Below are 27901 nucleotides of genomic sequence, written 5' to 3'. Positions count from 1 at the left end.
GTATCAAGCTCTGCATCAAAGGACAGATTGTCTATCACTGTGGACCCAAGGTAGCTGAATTTACTAACCACTTCCAGTGGGATGTTATTTAGTGTGATCGAGATGCCCTTATCCATGAGTCTTTGTAGATAGCTTTACTAATAAGTGCCAAATGGCCTCCTGTGTTGGATTATTCTTTGTTTCTCTGTGTAGCATAAGTAGTTGTTCCTGCACATGTTCTGATGAAAGGTCACAGACCTGAAACGTTAACTCTACTTCTCTTTACACAGATTCTGCCTGACCTGCTGAGTATTTCCAGTACTTTCTGTTTTTATTCTTGTTCCTGCATGTATTGCACCTTGCTGCTTCATGTATGTAATGCTTCAAAGTGACAAACAGCTATAATTGAAACGAAAAAAAACACCCGAGAAAACTCCGTGTTTCTGCTTGGTTTTAGTTGTTTGTGGAAGTGTTTGAAGCCATCAGAAGTTCACAATATACAGCCATAGCTCTCAGCCTGATGAAGCTAACAGCTTGTCTAGAACGAGCTTTGGGTGATGTAAGTACAATGACAACTTGCAAACTTTTTTTTGGTTGCTTTTCTGTGCTGTTCTCGTGGAGGGATGACAGCACTTTTACTTTCACCAACCATGTTTTTTTTAAAAAGTGCGAGAGCGAGATATTAGGCCTCTCGATGTCTATTAGACAGTGTAATTTGGTGCAGTGCTGATCATGCTAACTGCTTGGGTAAGCAAAAACACGAGGGGCAAAAATATGGTCCGTTTCAGGAAATACTCTAGGAAGTTTCTTCCCGGTGAAGCAATCTCTAAGAAGCCACAATTTCCATGATGAATCAATGGATATACTTAAGCTAACTCCTCCCTCCCCACATAGCTTCAACTTTCCTTGAGTAACATAGGATTGCTCAGAAGTGGGAATTGCCATCTTCATTCATTGCAGCAGTTCCAAAGGTCAAATTTCTTATCCTAATTGATCTGTAATGGCCTACTGTTCAGTAACACTATCTGAAAGAACATTAATCCATCAACATCAACACAAACATATAATATCTTTCTCTCCCTATACTTCCTGCTCCACATGGTTATCTTTGGTGTGTAGAAGTTATCTCTTCGCCTGTTCTCATGTAAGTTTGAATCCATGTCCCCAAGCTTGTGCGAATAGTGAATGTTATTCTAGAATCCAATTCATCTATTCCTTTGAATATCTGAAATATTACAAGAAGGTCACCTCCAAACTAGTTGTTTTTCCAGTGCAGAATAGTTTTTAAGTATTTGTCAGATTGCTGCTAGAGTAGAAAGCAAGGGAAAGATGAATCTAAAAGTAGAGGCGCAAAACAGAGTCTATGGTTTTGCGATGCAGCATCCAATCCCCTGTTTGATTGCTGGGATTGCTGGCGCAAGTTGTCTTTATCCCTGTTTGGCATTCCAGGGTACCCTTCCCACAAGACCACGGTGCACTATACCCGGCCATGAGGCTGCGGCCAGCCTCGACAGTACCTGCAGGATTGTTAATACCCTTGCCCAATCACACATAACAAATTAGTTGTTCATATTTGTACTCCCTGTAAGGCTACATTACTCCCTCCAGTGGTATGGTGCTCAGAATTGTCCCTGGTACTCAGGATAGAGCTGGTGACGCACTTTTTACAAGCTAACTACAGGTCCGATATTGAAAATCCTGCACCCTCGGGACCAAGACAATGCAGAGTTCTGGATTTCCCTGGATTTTGGACAATAAAATTGGTAACCCTACCCTAGGTCAAAATCAATGAATAAGAGATACCTGTACATTAAATTATGAAAAAGAATAAATAATAATGTATTGATAAATGAATTGCAGCAAAAATGTATCCTTGACCCAAGGAATGTCAGTGGTTCAGAATTTTTATTCAATAACTTAAACTGTTGTTAAAATAAACTCCATATATTTTTTTTATTTCATGGGATGTGGGCGTCACTGGAAAGGCCAGCATTTATGCCCATCTGTAACTGCTCTTGTGAAGGTGGTGGTGAGCTGCTGCCTTGAACCGCTGCAGTCCACGTAGGGTAGGTACACTAACAGTGCTGTTAAGAAGGGAGTTCCAGGATTTTGACCCAGCGATGGTGAAGGAATGTCGATATAATTCCAAGTCAGGATGTTGTGTGGCTTGGAGGGGAACTTGCAGGTGGTGGTGTTCCCATACATCTGCTGCCTTTGTTCTTCTAGGTGGTAGAAGTCACAGGTTTGGAAGGTGCTGTCAAGGGAGCCTTGGTGTGTTGCTGCAGTACATCTTGTAGATGGTACACACTGCTGCCATTGTTCGTCGGTAGTGGAGGGAGTGAATATTGAAGGTGGTGGATGGGGTGCCAGTCAAGTGCGCTGCTTTGTCTTGTATGGTGACGAGCATCTTGAGTATTGTTGGAGCTGCATTTATCCAGGCAAGTGGAGAGTATTCCATCACACTCCTGACTTGTGCCTTCTGGACAGGCTTTGGGGAGTCAGGAGGTGAGTCACTCGCTGCAGAATTCCCAGCCTCTGACCTGCTCTTGTCGCCACAGTGTTTATATGGCTGGTCCAGTTCACTTTCTGGTCAATGGTAGCACCTAGGATGTTGATAGTGGGGGATTCTGTGACGGTAATTCCATTGAACGTTAAGCAGAGATGGTTGGATTCTTTCTTGTTGGAGATGATCATTGCCTGGCACTTGTGTGACGTGAATGTTACTTGCCACTTATCAACCCAAGCCTGAATGTTGTCCAGGTCTTGCTGCATGTGGCCGCGAACTGCTTCAATATCTGAGGAGTCGCGAATGGTGCTGAACATTGTGCAGCCATCAACGAGCATCCCCACTTCTGATCTTATGGTGAAGGTCATTGATGAAGCAGCTGAAGATGGTTGGGCCTAGCTCAATACCCTGAGGAACTCCTGCAGTGATGTCTTGGGACTGAGATGATTGACCTCCAACAACCACAAGCATCTTCCTTTGTCCTAGGTATGACTCCAGCCAGCGGAGGGTTTTCCCCCTGATTCCCATTGACTTCAGTTTTGCTAGGGCTCCTTGATGCCATACTCGGTCAAATGCTGCCTTGCTGTTAAGGGCAGTCACTCTGACCTCACCGCTGGAGTTCAGCTCTTTTGTCCATGTTTGGACCAAGGCTGTAATGAGGTCAGGAGCTGAGTGGCCCTGGCAGAACCCAAACTGAGTGTCAGTGAGCAAGTTATTGCTGAATAAGTGCTGCTTGATAGCACTGTTGACGACACCTTCCATTACTTTGCTGATGATCGAGAGTAGACTGATAAGGTGGTAATTGGCCGGGTTGGATTTGTCCTGCTTTTTGAGCACAGGACATACCTGGGCAATTTTTCACATTGTTGGGTAGATGCCAGTGTTGTAGCTGTAATGGAACAGCTTGGTTAGGGCGGGGGGGTGGAGGGTGGCCTATTCTGGAGCACAGGACTTGCCAGGATGTTGTCAGACCCCATAGCCTTTGCAGTATCCAGTGCCTTCATCCCTTTCTTGATGTCACATGGAGTGAATCGAGTTGGCCGAAGACTGGCATCTGTGATGCCAGGATCTCAGGAGGAGGCCAAGATGGATCATCCACTCGGCACTTCTGGCTCAAGATTGTTGCAAATGCTTCAGCCTTATCTTTCGCACTGATGTGCTGGGCTCCCCCATCATTGAGGATGGGGATATTTGTGAAGCCTCCTCCTCCTGTTAGTTGTTTAATTGTCCACCACCATTCACGATTGGATGCGGCAAGACTGCAGAGCTTAGATCTGATCCATTGGTTGTGTGATCACTTAGCTCTGTCGCATGCTGCCTTTGCTGTTTGGCACGCACGTAATCCTGTGTTGTAGCTTCACCAGGTTGACACTTTATGTTTAGGTATGCCTGGTGCTGCTCCTGGTATGCCTTCCTTAACTCTTCATTGAACCAGGGTTGATCCCCTGGCTTGATGGTACTATCTAGCTGCAGCTGTATAGAAAAACACCATCTGCAAGTGGTTTAAACATTTAAATAACTTTCTACGGGTAAGTTCATTGAGCACGAAAGTGACCACAGGTTCACTGATGAACTGTCTTGACCAGCTTAGTTGTTCTTCAGTCTACAAAATGGGTTTTGACTATTTTCAAAAATGTCCACTTTTCAGCCAGCTGAATTTTGGATATCGGACCTGTATTATCATTTTTTCAGGAGACGTGATACGTAATTCTCCATGCACAAGACATGAAACCTAAAAGTTTGGGGGTGGGAGGAAGGTTTCTCTTTTTTTCTCCTCTCTTTCCCCCCCCCCCCTCCCCCCGACCCCCCCAACAAAAAACATGACTAGTGCAGCAAGTGATGAAGAAATGTTCTTTTCAGTGATGGGGGAAAATAAATGCCTTACATTAAAAAGGAGCTACATATGACATGTCTTCCTGTTTGTAAAACTACGAATGCTCACTAACAGTTTGCTGCCCTACAACAACTTGCATTCATATAGTGTCTTTAATGTAATAACGCATCCCAAAGCACTTCACACGAACATTATCAAACTAAATTTGACACCAAACCAGGTAAGGAGCTATTAAGATAGATGACCGAAAGCTTGGTCAAAGAGAGAGGTTTTCATGAGTGTCTTAAAGGAGGGGGCGAGAGATAGAGAGCCAGAGAGGTTTAGGGAGAGAATTCCAGAGTTTAGGGCTGAGGCAGCTGAAGGCATGGCCACCAATGGTGGAGTGATTAAAATCAGGGATGTGCTGACTCCAGAAGTCCCTCCTATGTAAGCATTTGGATTAAAAGTCAGCTTCTCACTCCTTCCATCTGTGATTCACACGTTTCTGTTATTCCCTGGTACCCAGCACATTGTACAAAGATATGTTGTGAGCTCTTGTCATGTTTTGGACTCCCAAGCCTTGAGGAAGAGGTGTGAGAGAGTTGAAGAACTGAAGAGTCTTACCTGGTGACAGTGTTGCTCGGGATTATAGAGTTCTAAGAGTAACTAAACTCAGCATGATCATCTGCCACTTGGGTCAACCTTACTTAGAGATAAAGAAAGGTCAACCCAAGTAGCAAATGGTTAGGCTGAGTTTAGTTACTCTTAGAACTCTATAATCCCAAGCAACACTGTTCAATTCTAATCGTGGACATTGATACTCAGATGATTTTCTTATATGTTAGGTGTTCTTCATGATTGGCAAAGACTGCCCTTTTCTCCTGAGAGACCTATTGGCCTCACAAGAGCTAGCTACAGTGTTTGGACAGAGCGTGGTAAGAATTTATTTCTGTTCAGTTTCATATTATTGCTAAGCTCATTGTTTAACGTATTGGAATGTTCCTCAGTTTTATTTTGTAGAACACTGCCAATATATTGTCTTGTCTCCTGTATTAAATTTGTCTAAATGTTGTGCCCATGAGTCTGGTGCTCTGTGTGATGTGTGCATTAGGTCACATCCTAGTAAATGAATTCCCTATGTGTCGTTGCCCAAATGCAGATGAACGTCCTGCGAGTGTTCTTGGGGTCACCACGAAGCTTAAATCTCCGCAACATCTTGTGGCATGGATTCGCAGCTCCTCCAGAAATCCCTCCTATGTAAGCGTTTTGTTCCAAAAGTCAGCTCCAAACTTCTTCTATTTATATCTGTTACTAAAAATGCAAAAGAAATTGCAACAACTCACATTTATATTGCACCTGTGATGTAAGAAAGCAGGGAATTTCCCAAGTAAGTGCAAAGCAAACAAAGCTAACTAGAAGGCATGATGGTGGAGGAGGGTTGACTGAAAGCTTGGCCAAAGAAATAGGTTTTTAAACATGGAGGTGTTTGGCTGAAGTTCCATAGAATAGGTCTGAGGGTTTGAAGACTCTGCCACCAGTGATGAAGCGAAGGGAAGGATGGATATACAGATGGCTAGTGTTGGCAGAATGGATTGTGTCAGAAGGGGACAAAGGACTTGGAGGAAATTAGAGATATGGAGCAGGGGTGAGACCATGGTGGAAGTTGTAAATGACGACAAGGATTTTAAATGATCCATCGGTGAGATTGGGAGCCAGTGTGGTCAGCAATGAACATCTGTAAATGATTGCATTGTAATTTTGTTGAAAAGCTTTTCAGTATTAAGAACCACAGTGTGTTTCTGATATTTGCAAAACTAGGAATTCCAGTTTAAACCCAACAAAGCACTGATAAAAGATAAAAGGGGCAAAGATGTCTACAAAAACAGGAATTGCAAATGAAACTTTGAATCCTCTTCGTGCTATTTTGTTTGATTCAATGTTGACAACAACACATTTTTAAAATCCCCTAACATTGATTTTGCTGTTTTAGAAAAAAAATTTGAAAATGGCCCAGATACAGCCACAAATAAACACCAAAAAAGCAGGACGATAGGGAACTAGAAACTGGTATATATAACCAGTTCCAACAGCAACTTACATTTATAACACACCATTCATATGTTCGAACGTCCCAACATTCGTCAGTGATTTGAGCGCTTATCAAGGTGTCTGAAATGTTTTATCGTTGAGAATCAAATATTCTGCTGGCCCAGGTGTGTCAGTAAATAGACAATCTATTTAACTTATTAATATTTGTCCTAGTGATTGGAGAATTGGGGTGTGATTGAAAACCACACTTAAAAGAACTTCATCCCATTAAAAGGAATATAGGAAGGTTGGCTTTAGGAAAAATTATACATTTTACTGCAACTCTCCATAGTTTGCCTACATAACTGTTGCTGCATTTTCAGAAAGTAATTTATTGAGTGGAAAACTTTGTGATGTTTCGATGTGATAAGGTGCTATCTAACTACAAGTTACTAGCAGGTCTTTTATGGTGGTGCTCATGGAGAAACAGAATACAGTGTGATCCTTGCAGGGAGTGAATGCTATACATGACTTCTAATACATATAAATAGATTGTGGTGATGGTATTTGGAAACATCAGCCATTCAGTTATCCAGCACAAGAACAGGCCCTTCAGCCCACCGTGTCTGTACCGGCCATCAATCCTATCTATTCTAATCCCATTTTCCAGCACTTGGCCCATAGCCTCGTATGCTATGGCATTTCAAGTGCTCATCTAAATACTTCTTAAATGTTGTGAGGGTTCCTGCCTCTACCACCCCTTCAGGCAGTGTGTTCCAGATTCCAACCACCCTCTGGGTGAAAATCTTTTTCCTCAACTCTCCTCTAAACCTCTTAACCTTAAATCTATGGCCCCTGGTTATTGACACCTCCGCTAAGGGAAAAAGTTTCTTCCTATCTACCTTATCAATGCCTCTCATAATTTTGTACACCTCAATCAGGGTCCCCCCTCAGCCTTCTCTGCTCTAAGGAAAACAACCCTAGCCTGTCCGGTATCTCTTCATAGCTGAAATGCTCCAGCCCAGGCAACATCCTAGTGAATCTCCTCTGCACCCTCTCCAGTGCAATCACATCCTTCCTATTGTGTGGCGACCAGAACTGTACACAATACTCCAGCTGTGGCCTAACTAGCGTTTTATCAGTATTGAGCATTACTAGAATACAAAAATAGAAAGAAGGACTTGCAATTTATAGCATCTTTCAGGACATTTAGGACTGTTGTCAACTTATGCCTAAGCTCTCAAGACTTGAATTCCTATGGAGAGACCGTGCACTCAGAGAATGTATCTGGTGGATTTCTCGGTAGCTTGGTTTGGACTCTTAATTATGTTAGTTGGATCCATGTGTGGCGAACACCTAGCTGCCAAAATGAAAAGTGTATTGGTGTCCAGAGCAAGAAAATATTTCTGCTATATCATATGCTAATACTGTTTTGTAATAACTATAAAATATATAGTAAAAGATTACATTACTGTACAGTAGTGATAGTACTGCATTATATCACTGATATATGTAGGTTATGAACTGTAATACCAGTATAGTATTATACTATAAGACTAATAGATTGCTGCAGTATAACACTTTTTTATTCATTAATAGGTTGTGGGCATCGCTGGCAAAGCCAACAGTTATTGTCCATCCCTTTTTATTTGTTAATGGGATGTAGGCATCACTGGCAAGGCCAATGTTTATCGTCCATCCCTAATTGCCCTTGAGAAGGTGGTGGAGAGCCAACTTCTTGAACTGCTGTAGTCCTTGTGCCATAGGTACTCCCAAATGCTGTTAGGGAGGGAGTTCTAGTATGAATTCCTCCATACATAGGAATGCACCACAACATCAATATATTACAATATTAGAACATTAGTAGATTCCTATAGTATAACATTTGCATATTGATCTGGATTTTGCAGTCGGTGGTGAAGGAACAGTACTTGTAGATCATGACAGACATTTTGCAGGTTTTTGAGCAGCAACTTGTGATATTTAGAGAAATATTTCAGCATGCTGCCCTCTATGACGGATTTGTTACGTGTGTGAGCACAGCAAGCAACAGAGTGACTCTTCAACCACTCATTGTAGAATCCTCGCTGAGACGTGCAGACCAGGAAGTATAAACTAGAAAGTATAAAAAATGTAATGCATTGTGAAATCATGTACTGAAAGAGAAATAAAGAGTGAGGAAAGGAAGGGGATTGAAAGAGGTAATAGAGAAAGAAATTTAAACAAAAAACTCCCATCAATAAGTAAATTCTGAAGGAATGAATCTCCACACTTGTAAAATTACATTTTCAGCGCTGGAGAAGTTGTTTGGCAGTAATTATGGCTGATCGCGCCATTAAAATTTCAGTTACACCTGAATGCACCAGCCCTAACATTTTCTGCCGTCTCTAGTGGGTAAGTACACCAATTTCACACACTTACATAGATTTCAATGCGGAGTCTCTTGACGAGATACTAGTGCAGCTTGTGGAGAAGCAGAACAAATCGGACAGCAACTTCCATATTTCTGTGCTTTACTGCACATGTGTGGATTCCAGTAGTTGCAGTCCGACTTACTTCAAGATAACGTTGAGCACTGATAGTCTCACCATTATTCCTAATGCAAACCCCAGGCCTAAGGTGCACCATAAACACACATATTGCTTTACTGTAGAATTTAATACTATACTATGACACTAATATATTGTGCTCTGACATTAATACTGTACCAGAACACTTAATACTGTATTTTAACAGTAATAGTGTATAACACTATAATCTTCTATAACACTAGTGCATTACTGTATCATAGTACTACCATTAATTCCTATAGTGTAACAGAAATACTTATGTATAACAGTAATATATTAAAGTACTAAAATCTGATCAAATTAAACCCAATGGATGAGATGATTCCACAATATATTTTGTAAGGATATTGTTTTCTTGACCTGTTCTGCTGTCTCCTTTTGCCCTGTACCATCATCCCTTTTGTTAATAAATCATTCTTGCCCTCCTTTTTTTCCTGCCTCTGTACTTGCTTAACAACTGTTAGTTCTCGGTCTTCTTCCAGTTCTGATGATAGGTCAGATACCTGAAGTGTGTTTCTCTCTCTATAAGTGCAGCCTGACTTGCTGATTCTTCCCAGCATTTTCAGTTTTATCTTTTTAGATGCTGATGAAACCACTCTGTATTCCCAGCATTTTCAGTTTTCACTGTTCGAACTTTTTATTGAAGTACATTATCAATTTAATTTAAAAAAACAGCCTTTCTGTGTTTCATTATTATTTATTTGGCCCTAGGTACACCTCCATGCTGCTGTTACTAACAGCTGGATTAGGGCAGATACTGAAGGGAGCCCTGCCTCCGAGAAATCTCACATTCCTCCATCATCGACCTTATTTCAGATTGACACAGCTAGAGGAACTTGCTGTCTTCCCTGGTAAGCCACGCAAAATGAAGCTGGAAATTATTTGTAGAGCTCTTAACTGTTTCCGCTGGTTGAGGGAAGGAGCATCTGAGCTGGAGAGCTCCCAGCTCCAATCCCATGTATGCGCCCAGTTAGCTGATGCTTGCTCCTGCACTGGCATCAGTGCCTCCTGATTAGGGAGAGGGGAAAAGCTGACTCGGATTGCTATTCATTATCCAGTGACTGTGCAAGGCAGTACCAAAGGACGACGGGTATCTGTAGAACACCATGAAGGCGTCAACACCTTCAAGGAAGGGAGTAGTTTCCAATTTGTTAATGTACATTCAAGTAACTTGATTACTTGTAGAATCTTGCAGCACAGAAGGAGGCCATTCGACTCATCGTACCTGTGCCAGCTCATTGAAAGAGCTATCCAATTAGTGCCAATTTTCCTGTTTTTGCCACATAATTCTGCAAATTATTCCTTTTCAAGTATATGTCCAATTTTGAAAGCTATTATTGAGTCTGCTTCCACCACCTTTCAAGCAGTGCATTCCAAATCATAACTCGCAGAGTTTAAAAAAAAACTCATCTCCTCCCTGTACTGGTTTTCATAACCACTGCACTTAAGATCCTGGCATCACACCAGCGTCCTAGAAGAGTTAGATGGCAGCACAAAGAGGAGTACAAATAGTATGCTGAGATTATACCGGTACCTATAATGTTTGTGTGCTTTTTTAACAGACATTAATGAGGAGGCTATTGCTGTAGCAGAGGATTTTATTGGGAAATCTGATTTTGTGCTGGAAATCATGCTGCCTTACTGGAGAGAAGCACTTGCAGCTTATAAAAATCATCGGTAAGCTTGGAGAGAGGTGTATATATATATATATATATATATAATGTATACACACATATATGAAAATATAAATAGCTCATCTGTCATGGCATTGCTTGAGTCTGAGCATTGTTTCTCATAAAGAAGTTTTAAAAAAAAGTAACCTTTTCATTTATGTGGGAGTGCTGCACTGTTGGAGGTGCCGTCCTTTGGTTGAGATATTAAACCAAGGCCCTGTATGCCCACTTGGGTGGATGTGAAAGATCCCATGGAGGTTCTTGCTACAATATGACAGCCAAGCAACCTCATGCACTCCTGCCACTGTGGTAGCATCTAGGAGAAGCACAAAGCAAGGCTTAAGAGTACATACAACACACGGGAGAGCACGTCATGACCTGTGTTTATCTCTCAACCAACAGATTATCTGGTCATTATCAGAATGTTATTCGTATGAGCACACTTCAAAAGAACTTCATTGGCTGTAAAGCATTTTGGGACACCCTGAGATTGTGTAAGATGATACATAAATATAAGGTCTTTCTTTTCATTTCTAAAGTTGGAGTTGTTTTCTTAATTGATACCATTCTCAGTGATAAATAGGAATCTGAAGTTTCATTCGGTTGGCTCTCACTTACTGCTATAAATAAGACATTGAAGGGGTTTCTGATTTTAGGTTAGAAGAATAAAAATCCAGAGGGTTGTGAATCTTGGGAATTCTCTACTCCCGAAGATTCTGGATGCTAAGTTGATGAGTATATTCAAGACCGCAATTGTTAGCTTTTTGGGTGCAAGAGGAAATCAAGGGGTACGCAGATCAGGTGGACAAGTGAAGTTATTTGTAGAAGTTTAGCCATAATCTTATTGAATGACAGAACAGGCTCGAAGAGCTGTATGGCCTACTGCTATTTCTAATGTTCTTATGAAGCTTTGTGGGATAGAAACATGTGCAGTGTCTAATTCAGTAACTCCAATTTTTAAAAAACCTATGCAGAGAAACTGGGAATCGATAAAGAAATAGGCAGAAGTTCTTTGGCTGAATTAATGTACTGTATTCCCAGCAAGAATTGAGTTTTATCCCATTGACGAACATTAGCAATAAACTTGGACTTAGTCACTAACGTCAGTGAGCGGTGAAAGGGGATGATATACCAACAAGAGCTCCTCGTTTATTCAGCAGTGGGACTTTATGTTTGAACTAATTTCTCCCTGCTGCATCATAACAGTGAAATCCTGAACACGAGGTTCATCCTTGTATCCTTGGTAGATAGGGGAATGGGACTGACTGGATTTCTCTACAGAGGGGTGCATGGACTCGATGGGCCGAATGGCTCCTTTTGTGCCGTAATGACTGACTCTCCCTTTGAGTTTTAAACAATTTTCACTCCCTATTTTTAACTTTTTTTTAATTTTAAAAATACAGCTGAAAGCACTGATAGAAATCTAGATTTAGTGAAAGTGAAAATGAGCCATAAATAAGCAACAGAAATTGTAGCATCCATATTATTAATCATGTTACCACTGAGGTGGGAGGAGCGCACAGTCTTTTCCAGTTCCACTTCTCCACAGGTCACAACATATATTTAAATATTTACCCAGTTACTGATATGGTCAATCATACGCTCTACTCTTTATCCCAGAATAAAATACACCAACCAGGTTTCTTTAATAAACAAGAAAATTATCAGTTTATTATAAACGAGACTTAACCAGTAAAGAAGCAAAGCATCAACATAGATTGAAATATGAAAGTTCCCTGTTGACCTTAGCCCCTCTCACGCACACACACCAGTTAACTGAAAAATAGAGATTTTCTCTTTAGAGTTCTGTTACCAAAAAAAAAAGACAAAAAAGAATACTTTGGCTAAATACTTGCTAATTCATGAAGAAAAAGAGAAAATATGGAAAGATGTCAGCTGCTCCTTTTTGGTTTGGCATCCCAAATACGTGTAGATGGCTGTCATTGGGATCTTTCGAGAACAGTTCCTTTCAGGCAATGTTGAAGATCAGTTTGGCAGGCTTTTCAGGAGAAATGCAGCATCAGTTTCTCTATTTCTTACACTTGCTTCTCAGGAAGTTCTCTCAGAGATGGAAGGGGGTGCTGATGGTGACTGCTCTCTAGTTGGTTTTCTCCAACTGCCTTCAAAACAATTTACACCCCAACACACTGTCCAAAGCGAAACCAAAACAATATCTCGAGTCAACCCTCCTGACCCCTATAAATCTTGATCTGTCACTTCTCCTTAAACATCTCCCCCAAGTCAAAAAGCCCCTGCTGGGTATTTAACTGAAGACAGGTTACTTCCAGTAAATGTTGTTTCCAAACAAGACAATGTCCTTTCAGTGACCCCATTGGAAAACAAAATCCATGGAATCCTTTTTAGTTTTCCCAAATAAAACAATGTGCATAATTCTAAAATACACGAGTCCTCAAAAAAACCTAACAAAAAATATAGAAGAACTGTCATAACAATTGTCAGATCTCACTAACACTGCTCGTGCTCGAGTCTTGCCTTACTGCCAGGATGTTACACGACTGAAACTTTCTTAAATGCATGGTGATGTGAATTTTGTTTCTACAGGTTTGCGGATTGTGTAATACTGCTACTACCTCAGCTGGAGATGGGACTCCGAAAATTTTTTACAACAGTTAATAACTGTCCCAACAGGCTGCTGACCGCCGAGGTAAGTACATTCACACCTGAGACACTTCAGACTGTCCTCACCAGGGGAAGGCAGCAGTAGCCAGGTTCATGGCACCGTGGCTGGCTCTGCTGTTCAGAAGGGCAGGAAAAAGAGTGGAAGGGCTATAGTCATAGGGGATTCGATTGTAAGGGGAGTAGATAGGCGGTTCTGTGGTCGAAAACGAGACTCCCGAATGGTATGTTGCCTCCCAGGTGCACGGGTCAGGGATGTCTCAGATCGGCTGCAGAACATTCTGAAGGGGGAGGGTGAACAGCCAGTTGTCGTTGTGCACATAGGCACCAATGATATAGGTAAAAAATGGGATGAGGTCCTACAAGCAGAATTTAGGGAGTTAGGAGCCAAGTTAAAAAGTAGGACCTCAGAGGTAGTAATCTCAGGATTGCTACCAGTGCCACGTGCTAGTCAGAGTAGAAATGAAAGAATAGTCAGGATGAATGCGTGGCTTGAGAGATGGTGCAGGAGGGAGGGGTTCAGATTTTTGGGACATTGGGACCGGTTCTGGGGGAGGTGGGACTATTACAAATTGGACGGTCTACACCTGGGCCGGACTGGAACCAATGTCCTTGGGGGTGCTTTTGCTAACACTGTTGGGGAGGGTTTAAACTAATGTGGCAGGGGGATGGGAACCAAATGAGGAGGTCAGTGGACAGTAAGGAGGTAGTAACTAAAGCCTGTAAGGAACGAGATAATGAAGTCAGCGTGACAAAGGGGAAGAGTAGGCAGGGAGCAGATGATGAACGCAAAGGGACTGGTGGTCTGAGGTGCATTTGTTTTAATGCAAGAAGTGTAGTAGGTAAGGCAGATGAACCTAGGGCTTGGATTAGTACCTGGGAGTATGATGTTATTGCTATTACTGAGACTTGGTTGAGGGAAGGGCATGATTGGCAACTAAATATCCCAGGATATCGATGCTTCAGGCGGGATAGAGAGGGAGGGAAAAGGGGTGGAGAAGTTGCATTACTGGTCAAAGAGGATATCACAGCTGTGCTGAAGGAGGGCACTATGGAGGACTTGAGCAGTGAGGCAATATGGGCAGAACTCAGAAATAGGAAGGGTGCGGTAACAATGTTGGGGCTGTACTACAGGCCTCCCAACAGCGAGCGTGAGATAGAGGTACAAATATGTAAACAGATTATGGAAAGATGTAGGAGCAACAGGGTGGTGATGATAGGAGATTTTAATTTTCCCAACATTGACTGTGATTCACTTAGTGTTAGAGGTCTAGATGGAGCAGAATTTGTAAGGAGCATCCAGGAGGGTTTTCTAGAGCAGTACGTAAATAGTCCAACTCGGGAGGGGGCCATACTGGACCTGGTGTTGGGGAATGAGCCCGGGCAGGTGGTTGACGTTTCATTAGGGGACTACTTTGGGAATAGTGATCACAATTCCGTAAGTTTTAGAAGACTCATGGACAAAGACGAGAGTGGTCCTAAAGGAAGAGTGCTAAATTGGGGGAAGGCCAACTATACCAAAATTCGGCAGGTGCTGGGGAATGTAGATTGGGAGCAGCTGTTTGAAGATAAATCCACATTTGATATGTGGGAGGCTTTTAAAGAGAGGTTGATTAGCGTGCAGGAGAGACATGTTCCTGTGAAAATGAGGGATAGAAATGGCAAGATTAGGGAACCATGGATGACAGGTGAAATTGTGAAACTAGCTAAGAGGCAAAAGGAAGCATACATAAGGTCTAGGAGGCTGAAGAAAGACGAAGCTTTGGAAGAATATCGGGAATGTAGGACCAATCTGAAACAAGGAATTAAGAGGGCTAAAAGGGGTCATGAAATATCTTTAGCAAACAGGGTTAAGGAAAATCCCAAAGCCTTTTATTCATATATAAGGAGCAAGAGGGTAACTAGAGAAAGGATTGGCCCACTCAAGGACAAAGGAGGAAAATTATGCGTGGAGTCAGAGAAAATGGGTGAGATTCTAAACGAGTACTTTGCATCGGTATTCACCGAGGAGAGGGACATGACGGATGTTGAGGTTAGGGATAGATGTTTGATTACTCTAGGTCAAATCGGCATAAGGAGGGAGGAAGTGTTGGGTATTCTAAAAGGCATTAAGGTGGACAAGTCCCCAGGTCCGGATGGGATCTATCCCAGGTTACTGAGGGAAGCGAGAGAGGAAATAGCTGGGGCCTTAACAGATATCTTTGCAGCATCCTTAAACACGGGTGAGGTCCCGGAGGACTGGAGAATTGCTAATGTTGTCCCCTTGTTTAAGAAGGGTAGCAGGGATAATCCAGGTAATTATAGACCGGTGAGCCTGACGTCAGTGGTAGGGAAGCTGCTGGAGAAGATACTGAGGGATAGGATCTATTCCCATTTGGAAGAAAATGGGCTTATCAGTGATAGGCAACATGGTTTTGTGCAGGGAGGTCATGTCTTACCAACTTAATAGAATTCTTTGAGGAAGTGACAAAGTTGATTGATGAGGGAAGGGCTGTAGATGTTTGATAAGGTTCCCCATGGTAGGTTGATGGAGAAAGTGAAGTCGCATGGGGTCCAGGGTGTACTAGCTAGATGGATAAAGAACTGGCTGGGCAACAGGAGACAGAGAGTAGCAGTGGAAGGGAGTTTCTCAAAATGGAGACGTGTGACCAGTGGTGTTCCACAGGGATCCGTGCTGGGACCACTGTTGTTTGTGATATACATAAATGATTTGGAGGAAAGTATAGGTGGTCTGATTAGCAAGTTTGCAGACGACACTAAGATTGGTGGAGTAGCAGATAGTGAAGGGGACTGTCAGAGAATACAGCAGAATATAGATAGATTGGAGAGTTGGGCAGAGAAATGGCAGATGGAGTTCAATCCGGGCAAATGCGAGGTGATGCATTTTGGAAGATCCAATTCAAGAGTGAACTATACAATAAATGGAAAAGTCCTGGGGAAAATTGATGTACAGAGAGATTTGGGTGTTCAGGTCCATTGTTCCCTGAAGGTGGCAACGCAGGTCAATAGAGTGGTCAAGAAGGCATACGGCATGCTTTCCTTCATCGGACGGGGTATTGAGTACAAGAGTTGGCAGGTCATGTTACAGTTGTATAAGACTTTGGTTCAGCCACATTTGGAATACTGCGTGCAGTTCTGGTCGCCACATTACCAAAAGGATGTAGATGCTTTGGAGAGGGTGCAGAGGAGGTTCACCAGGATGTTGCCTGGTATGGAGGGTGCTAGCTATGAAGAGTGGTTGAGTAGATTAGGATTATTTTCATTAGAAAGACGGAGGTTGAGGGGGGACCTGATTGAGGTGTACAAAATCATGAGAGGTATAGACAGGGTGGATAGCAAGAAGCTTTTTCCCAGAGTGGGGGATTCAATTACTTGGGGTCACAAGATCAAAGTGAGAGGGGAAAAGTTTAGGGGGGATATGCGTGGAAAGTTCTTTACGCAGAGGGTGGTGGGTGCCTGGAACGCGTTGCCAGCGGAGGTGGTAGACGCGGGCACGATAGCGTCTTTTAAGATGTATCTAGACAGATACATGAATGGGCAGGAAGCAAAGAGATACAGACTCTTAGAAAATAGGCGACAGGTTTAGATAGAGGATCTGGATCGGCGCAGGCTTGGAGGGCTGAAGGGCCTGTTCCTGTGCTGTAATTTTCTTTGTTCTTAGTAAGAGCACTTCAAGACCAATCTATTGGTTGCAACGTGCTTTGGGATGTCCTGAGGATGTGATCGGGGCTATATAAATACATGCTCTTTCTTCAACATGGCACTCTGAACCCCTCGCACTTCATGTATTATTACCCATCATTCTGTGGACACAAAAGGGTATTGAAATTGGCATACGGGTTACGTTTTGCCGAGTTAAAATTATTTGCACTCTGTTAATTCTTCAAAATGCAGAAGTCCACTACTGAAAGAACAGAGTGCTGGTGATGGGTCACACACTTCCTGCTTGTTGTGCCCTCAGCATTCATTATACTATCTCTCACCTACTCAGTTCCTCCCTCAATCTCAAAACTGTGAAACTTCGTGAAAACCAGGCAGCGTCTTAACCCAAACCATTTTCATACTGCTATTTAGGAGGCTGTTACATTGCAGCATGGCTTGGGCCAGTCATCAGCAGGGCAGTGGTTCTCCTAGGGGAGGGGGGCATATAAAACAGGGGAGGCGGGCAGTAGAAGGAGAATTCAAACTATGAATGCACGTTTAGTTTACCTCTGAGAAACTGCTGTTTAATTAGGGTATAGTAGAGATATTGTCTGAAATGTATACAAGCAGCAAATTCACTGGTATTTTGACTATTTCATGATTTCTATTTTTTTGGTTGTTACAGTCCACAACACTCTACACCACATTTGATGAAGTAAGTTTGACTTCTGTGACAATTGGAAAATGTAACTTTAACTGCTGTTTTTTCACTGTTCCTGTTTCTAACTGGTTAACAGAGGATAGCATGATTGAATAGCCAGCAAGAGAGAATTGTTCAGTTAGTGGCTGTTCAGCCCATCATGCCTGTGCTAGCTCTCTGAAAGCATTATTCAACTAGTGTCACTTCCCTCTTTCCCTTTAACGCTGCAATTTTGTCCTTTTTAAGTATATATCCAATTCCCTTTTGCAAGTTATGAATCTGCTTCCATTGCCCTATCAGGCAGTGCATTCCAGATCATAACAACTCGCTGCGTAAAAGAAATTCTTATCTTTCCCATCCCCACCCCGGCTGTCATGTCGCTAATTACCTTAAATCTGTGACCTCCGGTTACTGACCCTCCAGCCAATGGAAACAGTTTCTCCTGTTTCTGAGCTCTGTTCAGATTGGAGACAATACTAGCATAACAACTTGTTAATGCTGCTGTGATTTTACTGCTGGATTAACAGAGGCCGATAACCGGCAGCACTAGTAAAGCTCCCGTTAAACAACCCTGCCAGTAACTGCACACGTCACACAGACTGTTCTGTACAGGGCTGGGGGATTTCTCCCTGGTGATCTGGCCAACCAATCCCTCAACTATCTGGTCACTTACTTCATTGTCATTTTCGGGAGCTTGCTGTGCGCATCTAAGCTGCCGCGTTTCCTACACGACATAAGTGACTGCATTTCAAAAGTACTTCTTGGCCTGTAAAGTGCTTTGGGATGTTTTGAGGTTATGAAGGGTGCTATAGAAATTCAAGTTCTTTTTCTTTCTTTGCCCTTTGAGATATTTATAATTCTCTGCATTTCTTAAACCTCAGACTTGTTTTACAAAAATCTTTTGGGCATTCCTCTCGTCCATCATTTTATCTAAAGTACTGCCTGCTTTTTCTACTGATGGCCTTTAATGCACCAATCATCTTTAATTCAGCTGTACTTTTTTAAGTGGGCGAGGGGAGGATGCACAATTTTTAAGAAAAGGCTGAATAGAATCCCACCAGTTTCGATGTAAATTTGAAGGACTGCATCTACACAAGTGAGCACTACAAACTTGTATGTCTAAAAAATCAGTTAAAGCCTGCACTTGTACAAAAAACCCAAAGAGGTACATTAATTTTTTCCTAACTTGCAATGTTATTGGTGAATATGAATATGCTAACATATATCTATATCACAAGCCATCTGCTTTCCCTCAAATACAGCAGAAAATATCAAGAGATTTGGTGCTTGTATCCCTCATTATGAAACTGCATGAGATACAACAGATTGCTTTTCCCTACAGACGCTGGCAAAATACCTAGACAATGATGATATAAACCAGCTTCCTCCAGCTCTGGGAGATCCTATAATGGTATGTCCTTTTCGAGTGTGATTCCCACAGCAGTAACATGCACAGTAAGACATCCAGAACTGGTTATCCACCACTCGTTGCGCTTATTTGCGAGGGAATAAACAGGTAGGCGCATGTAGGGTTGGAATTTCCTGTGGAATTCACACCCATAGACTTTTGTAATTGGTGTGTGAAGCAAATACTCCACACAAGAACAAGGAAACTCAGGCACAAGCATGTTGCACAGGTAATTACACTACACTTGAGTTTCCTTGCTTGTTTGCACCTATCTATCAATCTCTATTCCCGAACACATCTCAGCTTGCTACAACAGCTCCATCCCCAGGATGAAGAATTATGCACGCAAATTTCCTGCGATTATACTGGTGCAAAATGGGTGTAAAATGAAACCTAGAATTTTAAGGTGAAGCAGGAAACAAGATCATTTTTCTATGTTTTATTGAGAGTTTGTGAGTGACCTGTTTTTTCTTATTTGGGAGGATTCCAGAATCTGGGAACACTGGAGAGGAATGTTGTTAGATCACTAGGGTAGCATCTGGGAATAGTTTGTTTCAAAATAATTGGTTGGATAAATTCCCATCTCTTGTCGGTCTGTTCTGCAGGAGATTCTCTGGGATCTTTTAAACCACCAGGAGGGTCCTCGGCTCCGAGACCACCTAAGTCACGGCGAACTAGATTTGAAGGCATTCCCTAAAGAAATGGCCAGTCACGTGGTGGCCCTGGCTGTCGTTTTACTACATCACTGCTGTAGGGAGGCAAAAGGAGTTGATACGGTATCCAGATAATTATTGCATTCATCGTATATGTACAGTTGCTTTTGCCATGTGTACACCTTAATATCATCTAATCTATACCGTCTATGAATCTAGGAAAACGATTGCCTGAGAATGATCATCAGCTCTACACGTTCATATTGCTCTCGGTTCCATCCAATTGGAAGGCTTAAACAGCAGGTATCCAGTTCTTCCCTGCCCGCCGCCTTATATTGCTCTGGAGGTTTGAATTTCTGTTCCCGATTTTAATGGGAAAGTCTTTTGAAGATTCTCCGTCACTTACAGAATAGAATAATGGTGCCCTGATGTAATGACACAACGCATTAGGCATATTTGATATACGATCTGGGTTTTATTCCATTGAAGATCGCATGGCGACAGAATTTCTGATGCACAACATTCACAAAAGGTCTGCAAAGATTCTGCACTCGCTGTGCTCACCCAGCCAAACCCGATGACCGATGGCATTTACTGGAATGGCAGGGAGGCAATGTCATTCATAGAATAGTACAAACAGGAAGAGGCCATTTGCATTGGCTCTTTCAAGGAGCAAATCATTGTCCCTCAATCAACATCATGGTCATTGTGTCACTGTTTGTGGGAGCTTGCTGTGCGCAAATTGGCTGTTGCGTTTCCTACATCACAACGGTGACTACACTTCAAGGAGTAGTTTATTGGAACTAAAGTGCTTTAAATATATAAATATAAGGTCTTTTTTTTCTGAAAGGTTGGACTTTTTTGATTCTTACCATTCACAGTCATAAACAAGAGTCATAAGTTGCATTTGCTTGCCTCCCACTTACTGCTACAAATAAGACATTGGCAATAAAAACAAGAAATGCTGGAAATACTCAGCAGGTCTGGCAGCATCTGTGGAGCGAGAAGCAGAGTTAACGTTTCAGGTCAGTGACCTCCAGAACTAGACGTTGGCAAGGTTTCTGACTCTGGGTTGGAATGATAGAAATCCATATAAAGCACTGTGGGATAAATACATGTGCGGTGTTTTAACTGTTGTAATGTAGGCATGCAGCAGCCAATGACTGGACTTTAGGACATGCTGAGGTGGTGAAAAGCACTATAGAAATACAAGTATTTTTATTGAAGGTAGGTATTTCTTGCACTTAAAAATGAAAGGAGAATTGTAGGATGACCAGTTGGCTTAGTTATGGCCTGTGGTGTTGCATTTATCAGAGTTGAAAAGGTAGTACCGATTTGATACATCTGTTCAGTCTGGCATAACCATCATGGAGGGAGGGGAAGCTGCTAGTTTGTTAATTTCTCAACAAGAATTTCTGATTTCTTCTTCTTCCCTGTGATACCAGATGAAGTTGGCCCATCATTGAACTAAAGGTGCAAATGCCTGTTGTTACACTATCGATTGTTCAGGCTGCTTAATCGATCCAAATGGTTATTCTTACAGCTTCAACGCTGCGTTGAAAGCCTTCAGAAATGGGGTGAGATACCTAGACCCATGCTAGGACAAGCAGCGGACCATCCTGGGTAGGAAGACCTTGCTATCATCTGCTGCTGTTTAAAAGCGTGAATATATAGCTACCTCGCTAGCCTGCCTGGTCAAAGTAGCTGGAGCACACAGGCCAAGAAAATCTGTGCTGCGTTAGCTGATGTATGGATCGGCATTACGATGTGACAATTGGCTTCAGTAGCCGTTGCTTAGGAGGAGCAAGTCATCCAAGGTTTTCCTGCTGCTTATTGCTAACAGGTTGCCTGTGCTGGGGTGTTGGGTGTTAGGTGAGGTCCATACTTGGCCATGATTTACATGTTCATGTGATTTATTTTTTTCTTACTCTATTGTCCAGTTGGACACGAGCAACCCATGTGGTACTGACCAGGACGGTCCCAGGGTTGAGTCCTGCTTGGTGCTGGGTTAGCTGTTCTCAGTCACACTAGTGTCTTCACGATTGACTTTGGTTTTCCATGACTCAGTTGGTAGAACCCTCACCTCTGGATCAGAAAGTTGTGGGTTCAAGTCTCTCTCCAGAGACTTGAACGCAAAAATCTAACCTAACACTCCAGTGTAGTACTGAGGGAGTGCTGTACTGTCAGAGGTGCCCTCTTTCATAAGGTACCATTTGCTGTCAAAAAATGTAGATGTAAAAGATCCCACGGTGCTATTTTGAAGAAGCACAGGGGAATTCTTTCCTGTGTGCTGGCCAATATTTATCCTCAGTCAACATCACAAAAAACAGATTATCTGATCCTTATCACATTGCTGTTTGTGAGAGCTTGCTATGCGCCAATTGCCTGCCACGTTTCCTACATTACAACAATGACTGCACTTGAAAAGTACTTCATTGGCTGTAAAGCGCTTTGGGATGTCCTGAAAGGCGCTATATAAATGCAAGTCTTTTTCCTAGTCTAATGTAAGTGTTTCTAAGCACTGTGCTGCAACATGCAGGTCTACGGATGTTGGGTCAGGCTTCGCTGAGGCATCAGCCACAGCAGAAAAGGTCGCTGGCACTTGGCTGTCTAAGGTCACGTGAGCAAGCTGGGAAAGGTCTGTGCTGCTGGTGGACCTGTATCCCAGCACCAGTCACTGTGTCCTTTCAAGAGTAGGGAAGAAAACTGGGAAGGAGAGGGAAATACAATACTATCAAGGGAAGTACATACTTCATGTTTTTCTTTCATGGATAAGTGGATAATGGGGAAAATGTATTGATGATTAAATTAATGAATCAAACTTATTGATTAAATTAATTAGGCAAACACTAATTTTTAAATCAGTAATGGGGCAAACTTATAAATTAAATTAAGAATGGGAAAAGCATTGATTATTGAATTAATGGAGCAAATTTATTGATTATATATAATGGGGCAAATGTATTGTTAAATTAATAATGGGGAAAATGTACCGATATTTAAAATGTTTTTTTTTCACCACTCTATAGGTCTCATCATTCAGGTCCCACAGCACAAGACGTTCATGGGTGCCTGATGGAGGAACTTGTTTCTAACCTAATAAACCGTCTGCAGTCAGTCTATAATGAAGAGCTGAGCTCCTCACAGCATTTGTTAGCTGAGATGTAAGTGTCACATTTCAGAAATTGTTTTGCTGTGATTTCTTTTCTTTTGCTATGGTGCATTGTTGAGATTGGTGACAACATGAACATTGTGGTGTCCTAGAACTGTAACTAGCGTGGCCACTGCCTGATGCACAAGGCAAGTTACCAGGAACATAGGATTAGGAGTTGGCCATTCAGCCCCTCAAGGCTGTTCCGCCATTCAAATAGTATCTTAATTCTATTTACCCGCCTTGGTTCCAAATGCCTTAATACCCTTCCCTCACAAAAGTCTCAATTTTGAAATTTTCAGTTGACCACCCCCACCCCCACCCCCACCCCCACCCCAAGAGCTAAAATTCTCACCCTGGTTTTCAAATTCCTCCACGGTCTTGCATCTCGCTGACTCTGTAACATCCTCCAGCCCTACTACCCTCTGAAATCTCTGCATGCCTCCAATTCTGTGCCCTTGCATATCCCCTATTTTAATCGCTCCTTCATTGACAGATATGCTTTCAGCTGCCTAGGCCTTAAGCTCTGGAATTCTCTCCCTAATCCTCTGCCTTTCCAACTCTCTCCTCTAAGATGCTCCTCAAGATCTACCTCTTTGACCAAGCCTTTGGGCACCGGTCATCTTATGTAGTTCGATGTCAAATTTATGCTGTGAAGTGCTTTGGGACATTTTGCTACATTGAAGGCACTATATAAATGGATGTTGTTGTTGTATCCTTTCTGAGCTCCCCATATTGGTTATGATAGGTGTCTCCAATGCTCTGGTTCTAACTGAGGACGCTTCTTCCCATTACAGGCAGCTTCATCTGATAACTAAACTGCTAGCCGGCCACATGTGCACCTTGTATTGCTCGCGAGTTGTTTTGGAAGTGGTGTCCTTACTGAGGAAAATGGCCTCACAGTGCCTGACTGTTTCGGAGCAGATCATGAATGGCGCTGTGTCTCGACACCAACAGTGGCTGAGCAAATCCCTACGCTCACGGCAGAGACAGAATTATCTTCGGATGTTGGACAGGTGAGGCTTTGTGTTTTGACAGTATTTGAGCTCACTGTCTGCTGCTGTTGCAATGGTCTAGTTCAAAAATACCAAAGTGACTTTTATGAAAATGAAGCCCTCTGAGCCGGTGTATGTATTTATGCTGCAAGAATAGACCTGTCCGATTGTCTAGACTTAGCTAAATAGAATTTTCGAGTGAGGATAACATTTCTTGCCAGTGTGCTCACCTAAAGGAGTGATTTGGTGCAGTCTGACACCCTGTGTCACGTCCCCCAAATTTCCACATGCATGGCTGGATTTTAAGAGGCCCCTGCCGCTCCCGACAGCGGTGAGAAAAATGGCGGGCTGCACATTGCGGGGCAGCTCGTGTAAATAGCCGGGTCGGCCCGCCTTCCCCCAATCACATGGAGGGGGAGGGTTGTCCGATCAGCTGCCTGTGCGCAGGCACTGGCGCCATTTTTAAAGGGCAGCAAGCCCTGCTGACCAATTTAAATTTTTAAAGAAATACCCCCTCCCCCCCGCCCAAAATATATGGAATAAAATTCTAAAGCCCCTTTCCCACCCTCCTCCCAATAACCAGTAAATTAAGTATCTGCCCTTTTCCCCCCTCACCCAAAACACTCGCCTTTGGAATATGATCTTTCCCCCCACCAAACTGTACAAAGTTCACAGTTCACCCCTTCCCACCATCCCCGATGCTGATGATGATAATTTGACCTTCCCCCACCCCCACTAAAAATCTTAACTCCACCACCCCGCCCCTCCCCCCCACCACCACACCAGTGTCACACCTGTGTTCCCCAGACAGAGAAGTGAATGCGGGGGAGTGCTGGCTGCCACACTGAAGATCACCGCAGGCCTGTAAGATCCCAGGGAAGTGTATTTAAATTTATTCATTTACAAATGTAGATGCAGGTCCTGATGCCCAGCGGAGCGGGGGCTGCCATGGAGCCTCGCTGCCGGGCAGATGGGGCCCGGCCCTCCGGGTGTCAGGATCCGTGGTGGGCCTCTGCCGGAACCATCTTCCAGAAGCCCCCAACGTCGGGGGTCCAGTAAAATCCAGCCCACAGTGTGTAACACTCTGTCCAGCCCATACACTGAAAGTGTGCACAGAAAGTTCCAAATGCAGCGACAATGTTGATTTCTGCTTAGATAAGGACAATAGCAAATCACCTCTGACTCCACATGTTCACCTTCCTCTTTGCCTCTACCAAATAAACTCCACACAAAGGCCATATCTCCATTGGATGTGTCAACATCACCGAAAATAAATCGGTTTCTCCTTTCTCTCTGTCTGTTGTCCTCTCGTGTTTTCTCCCTTTTGCTCTTTCTTTTGCTGTCGCTGTTGGTTGGCACATGGGCACCTTGTCCAGTGTAGGCATGATGGGCCGAATGGCCACCTTCTGTGCTGCAAATATTTTTACATTTCTAATTACTACAATTTTGGAAAGGAAAAAAGTCTGGTTAATAAACTGATTAACAGTCGCACTACACTGTCATTTGCCCGACTAGAGCGACTTAATGTAATCATTTCTATTTTCAAAGAGAATCGTTCAATACAGAGATGGACCATCTTAAGTCAGCAATAAAGACCAACAAGGCACTTCAATAATTAAGTATCCTATAACCAGTTGCTTTTTCTGTGTTGTAATTAAAAATAATGATCACTATGGTTCAGCTTTGACCTGCAGAAGATAATTGTTAACGTTATCTCTGTGTGTTTGTGTTGTGTGTCTATCTATATATTAACACACACCTACGTAAATGTAGAAATCTTACAGCCACCTACACTAGTTCCTATGTTATAACATTCCAATACATCACATGTTCTGATACAAAATCCAGGGATATCTGAGCCTTTTCTCATTCCTTCGCTCTATCTTTTCACGGTTTGTTCACACTTGCTATTGTTATAAAATAATGAAAGCTGCAACTCGCCGTGAGCAGGAACTGTACCGGAGATTTGCACTTAAGTGTGTGTGTGGGACACGCATGTTTATGTGCTGTTTATTTCTTTTAATTCCCTTTTTTTTTTGGCTCACCAAATTCAAATTATCCAGTAATACAAATTAAGATGTCAATTGAAGAGCACTGGAGGTTGATTGATCAAATTGACAGTTCTAGTTGAGTAGCTTTGAACTGAGGAGAGCTGACTGTATTTCCTTGTTGCCTGTGTGAATCCCAAAGTATCTTGGCAAGTTGTGTGTAATGAATGTATTGCACTAACGTATCTGATAGATTTGATTACTGTCAGTTTTGGATACCATTTTCTTTCACAGTGTTCAATATTTGCACCATGTCTTCAGCCTACTTACTCTCCTTATAACAGTGGAACTGCTCAATGTACAGACAATGAATGATAAGGCTTCTTCTGAATGTCACTGCTACTTGAAGTAAGTGCTGCAGTCTGTATGTCACAAGTGAAGCCATTACAGAGCACAATATTTAATGTAAAAAAAAATCTCTAATGTAGTATGTTTAATGGCCATTTAAACATTTCTCTCAATTCTTGGCTTGTATCAAAATGCCAACTAAGCTGGTTGCGGCTAGGTAATGATGATACTGTCGTGTTGCAACCTAAGACTTTGGGGTAGAACTAATTATAATGGAACAACTAGTTTTAAAATGGGGTCCATTGCCATATCCATCTGTCTAATCATTTTTGTGTCTATAATGACCACAGATTTGCATCCAAGCTTTTTGAGTATATTCTCACTGACCGGGTGTCTTAATTTGTTCTTGGGATGAGGAAGTCACTGGTGGCAAGGCCACATTAATTGCCCATTTAGAATCCTCTACCCCAGCAGGCTGAGGAGGCTCAGTCGTTGAGTATATTCAAGACTGAGATGGATAGATTTTTTTGGAAACTAATGAGATATAGGAACAGGGTGGGAAAGTGGAGCTGAGGTTGAAGGTCAACCATAACATTGAATAACAGGGCAGACTCCAGGGCCCGTACGGCCTACTCCTGTTTCTATTACTTATATTTTTATGTATCTCTAGTAGGTGGCAATGGGTTTTCTCTTTGTTTGAGATGGTGCTCCCATTGTAACAACTTCCAGGGTATTAGAATGATACATAACAAAAGGAGGCCATTCAGCCCATTATGCCTGTGCTGGCTGTTTGAAAGAGCCATCCAATTCATCTCACTGTATCCAAGTCAAGTTGGTGTGTAATTTGTAGGGAAATCAGGGGGGGTGTTGGTCTTCTTGAAACACTGATATTAGGGGGAAACCATCAACTCTCTTTTAGCTGACATGATAGTTCCTTGTTTCACACCCATTTATCCATTAAACTAAGGTGAAAAAAAAGGAATAATTTGCACCTGTACTGGAAAGCACAAGTCATAGGATACCCTAAAAGTACTACAAATACCAAGTGGATTTTCTACCTGCCTTAATGAGCACTGTGTGTACATTGTCCATCAATGAATGAATGTTTTTTTAAACCCTGTTGTCTGTCTTTTCTTAATAAATCGTACATTTTCACTTGCAGGTTTCTGAAGTCATTGTTGCAATACACAGAAAATATGGTGACGTACACTAGCCCAGACAAAAATAAATGGGATGAAAGCTGGGACCTGACAGAAAAAATGTTATTGAAAGTTAAAAACTTTTACAGCAAATGGTATAATGCGATAACAAACTGTGCAACATGAATGCTGTGGGAATATTTAATCTTAATGTAGAATGAATATATAGATATGATGATAAATCTTTATTATTTTTAAATGTTCTCCTCTTGCTCTCCTGAAGACTCTTGTTAGTAACAGTTACATGGTTGCAGGCATACCATGTGCATGTGTGAGCCTTGAGGAGTGATTGTGGGATGTTTTATCATAGAAAGCATCACAGTCATTCTCAATCCTGTTCACAAGTGCAAGATCAGGAGCAGGAGCCCTGGACTGTGTTCCCCTCCCTAACCCACTGGCTCTGACCGGTGAGAATGACACAGCTAGTGCCAAAAGCAGTTGATTCAGCAAGGGTCAGAGGTTGGATCTAGAACCTCCTGGTCTTTGTGTCTTTAGTACTAGACTGGGTGCTGCCTCCACCCAACAGACCATCCAGGGAGCCACTACACTCCCATTCTCAATATTTGCAGTTTTATTTCTCAGTGTTTTTTTTTTCACCCGCCCCATCCCAT

The 27901-nt window shown here is 42.5% G+C and overlaps 1 protein-coding gene across 10 annotated transcripts in view; it reads left to right on the top strand.

Moving 5' to 3' along the window:
- Positions 1 to 27489, top strand: part of LOC137376602 (endoplasmic reticulum membrane-associated RNA degradation protein-like) — a 119118-nt gene extending 91629 nt beyond the window's left edge. For 8 of the 10 annotated variants that reach the window (XM_068045475.1, XM_068045476.1, XM_068045470.1 and 5 more), the window contains 15 exons: positions 437 to 538; positions 5144 to 5233; positions 5458 to 5555; positions 9608 to 9747; positions 10459 to 10573; positions 13132 to 13234; positions 17534 to 17563; positions 18891 to 18959; positions 19562 to 19732; positions 19829 to 19912; positions 21153 to 21232; positions 22639 to 22773; positions 23558 to 23776; positions 26038 to 26151; positions 27254 to 27489. In XM_068045475.1, coding sequence (XP_067901576.1) covers positions 437 to 538; positions 5144 to 5233; positions 5458 to 5555; positions 9608 to 9747; positions 10459 to 10573; positions 13132 to 13234; positions 17534 to 17563; positions 18891 to 18959; positions 19562 to 19732; positions 19829 to 19912; positions 21153 to 21232; positions 22639 to 22773; positions 23558 to 23776; positions 26038 to 26151; positions 27254 to 27416 — 1713 coding nt within the window. In that variant the 3' untranslated portion in view covers positions 27417 to 27489. The remainder of the gene's footprint in view (positions 1 to 436; positions 539 to 5143; positions 5234 to 5457; positions 5556 to 9607; positions 9748 to 10458; positions 10574 to 13131; positions 13235 to 17533; positions 17564 to 18890; positions 18960 to 19561; positions 19733 to 19828; positions 19913 to 21152; positions 21233 to 22638; positions 22774 to 23557; positions 23777 to 26037; positions 26152 to 27253) is intronic. The other 2 variants (XM_068045478.1, XM_068045479.1) reach the window with 2 other exon arrangements.
- Positions 27490 to 27901: the final 412 nt, after the last annotated feature.

Source organism: Heterodontus francisci, chromosome 13 (assembly GCF_036365525.1).
Source record: "Heterodontus francisci isolate sHetFra1 chromosome 13, sHetFra1.hap1, whole genome shotgun sequence".
In the NCBI taxonomy this organism is placed as follows: domain Eukaryota; kingdom Metazoa; phylum Chordata; class Chondrichthyes; order Heterodontiformes; family Heterodontidae; genus Heterodontus; species Heterodontus francisci.
This window is presented reverse-complemented; position numbering and strand designations above follow the sequence as displayed.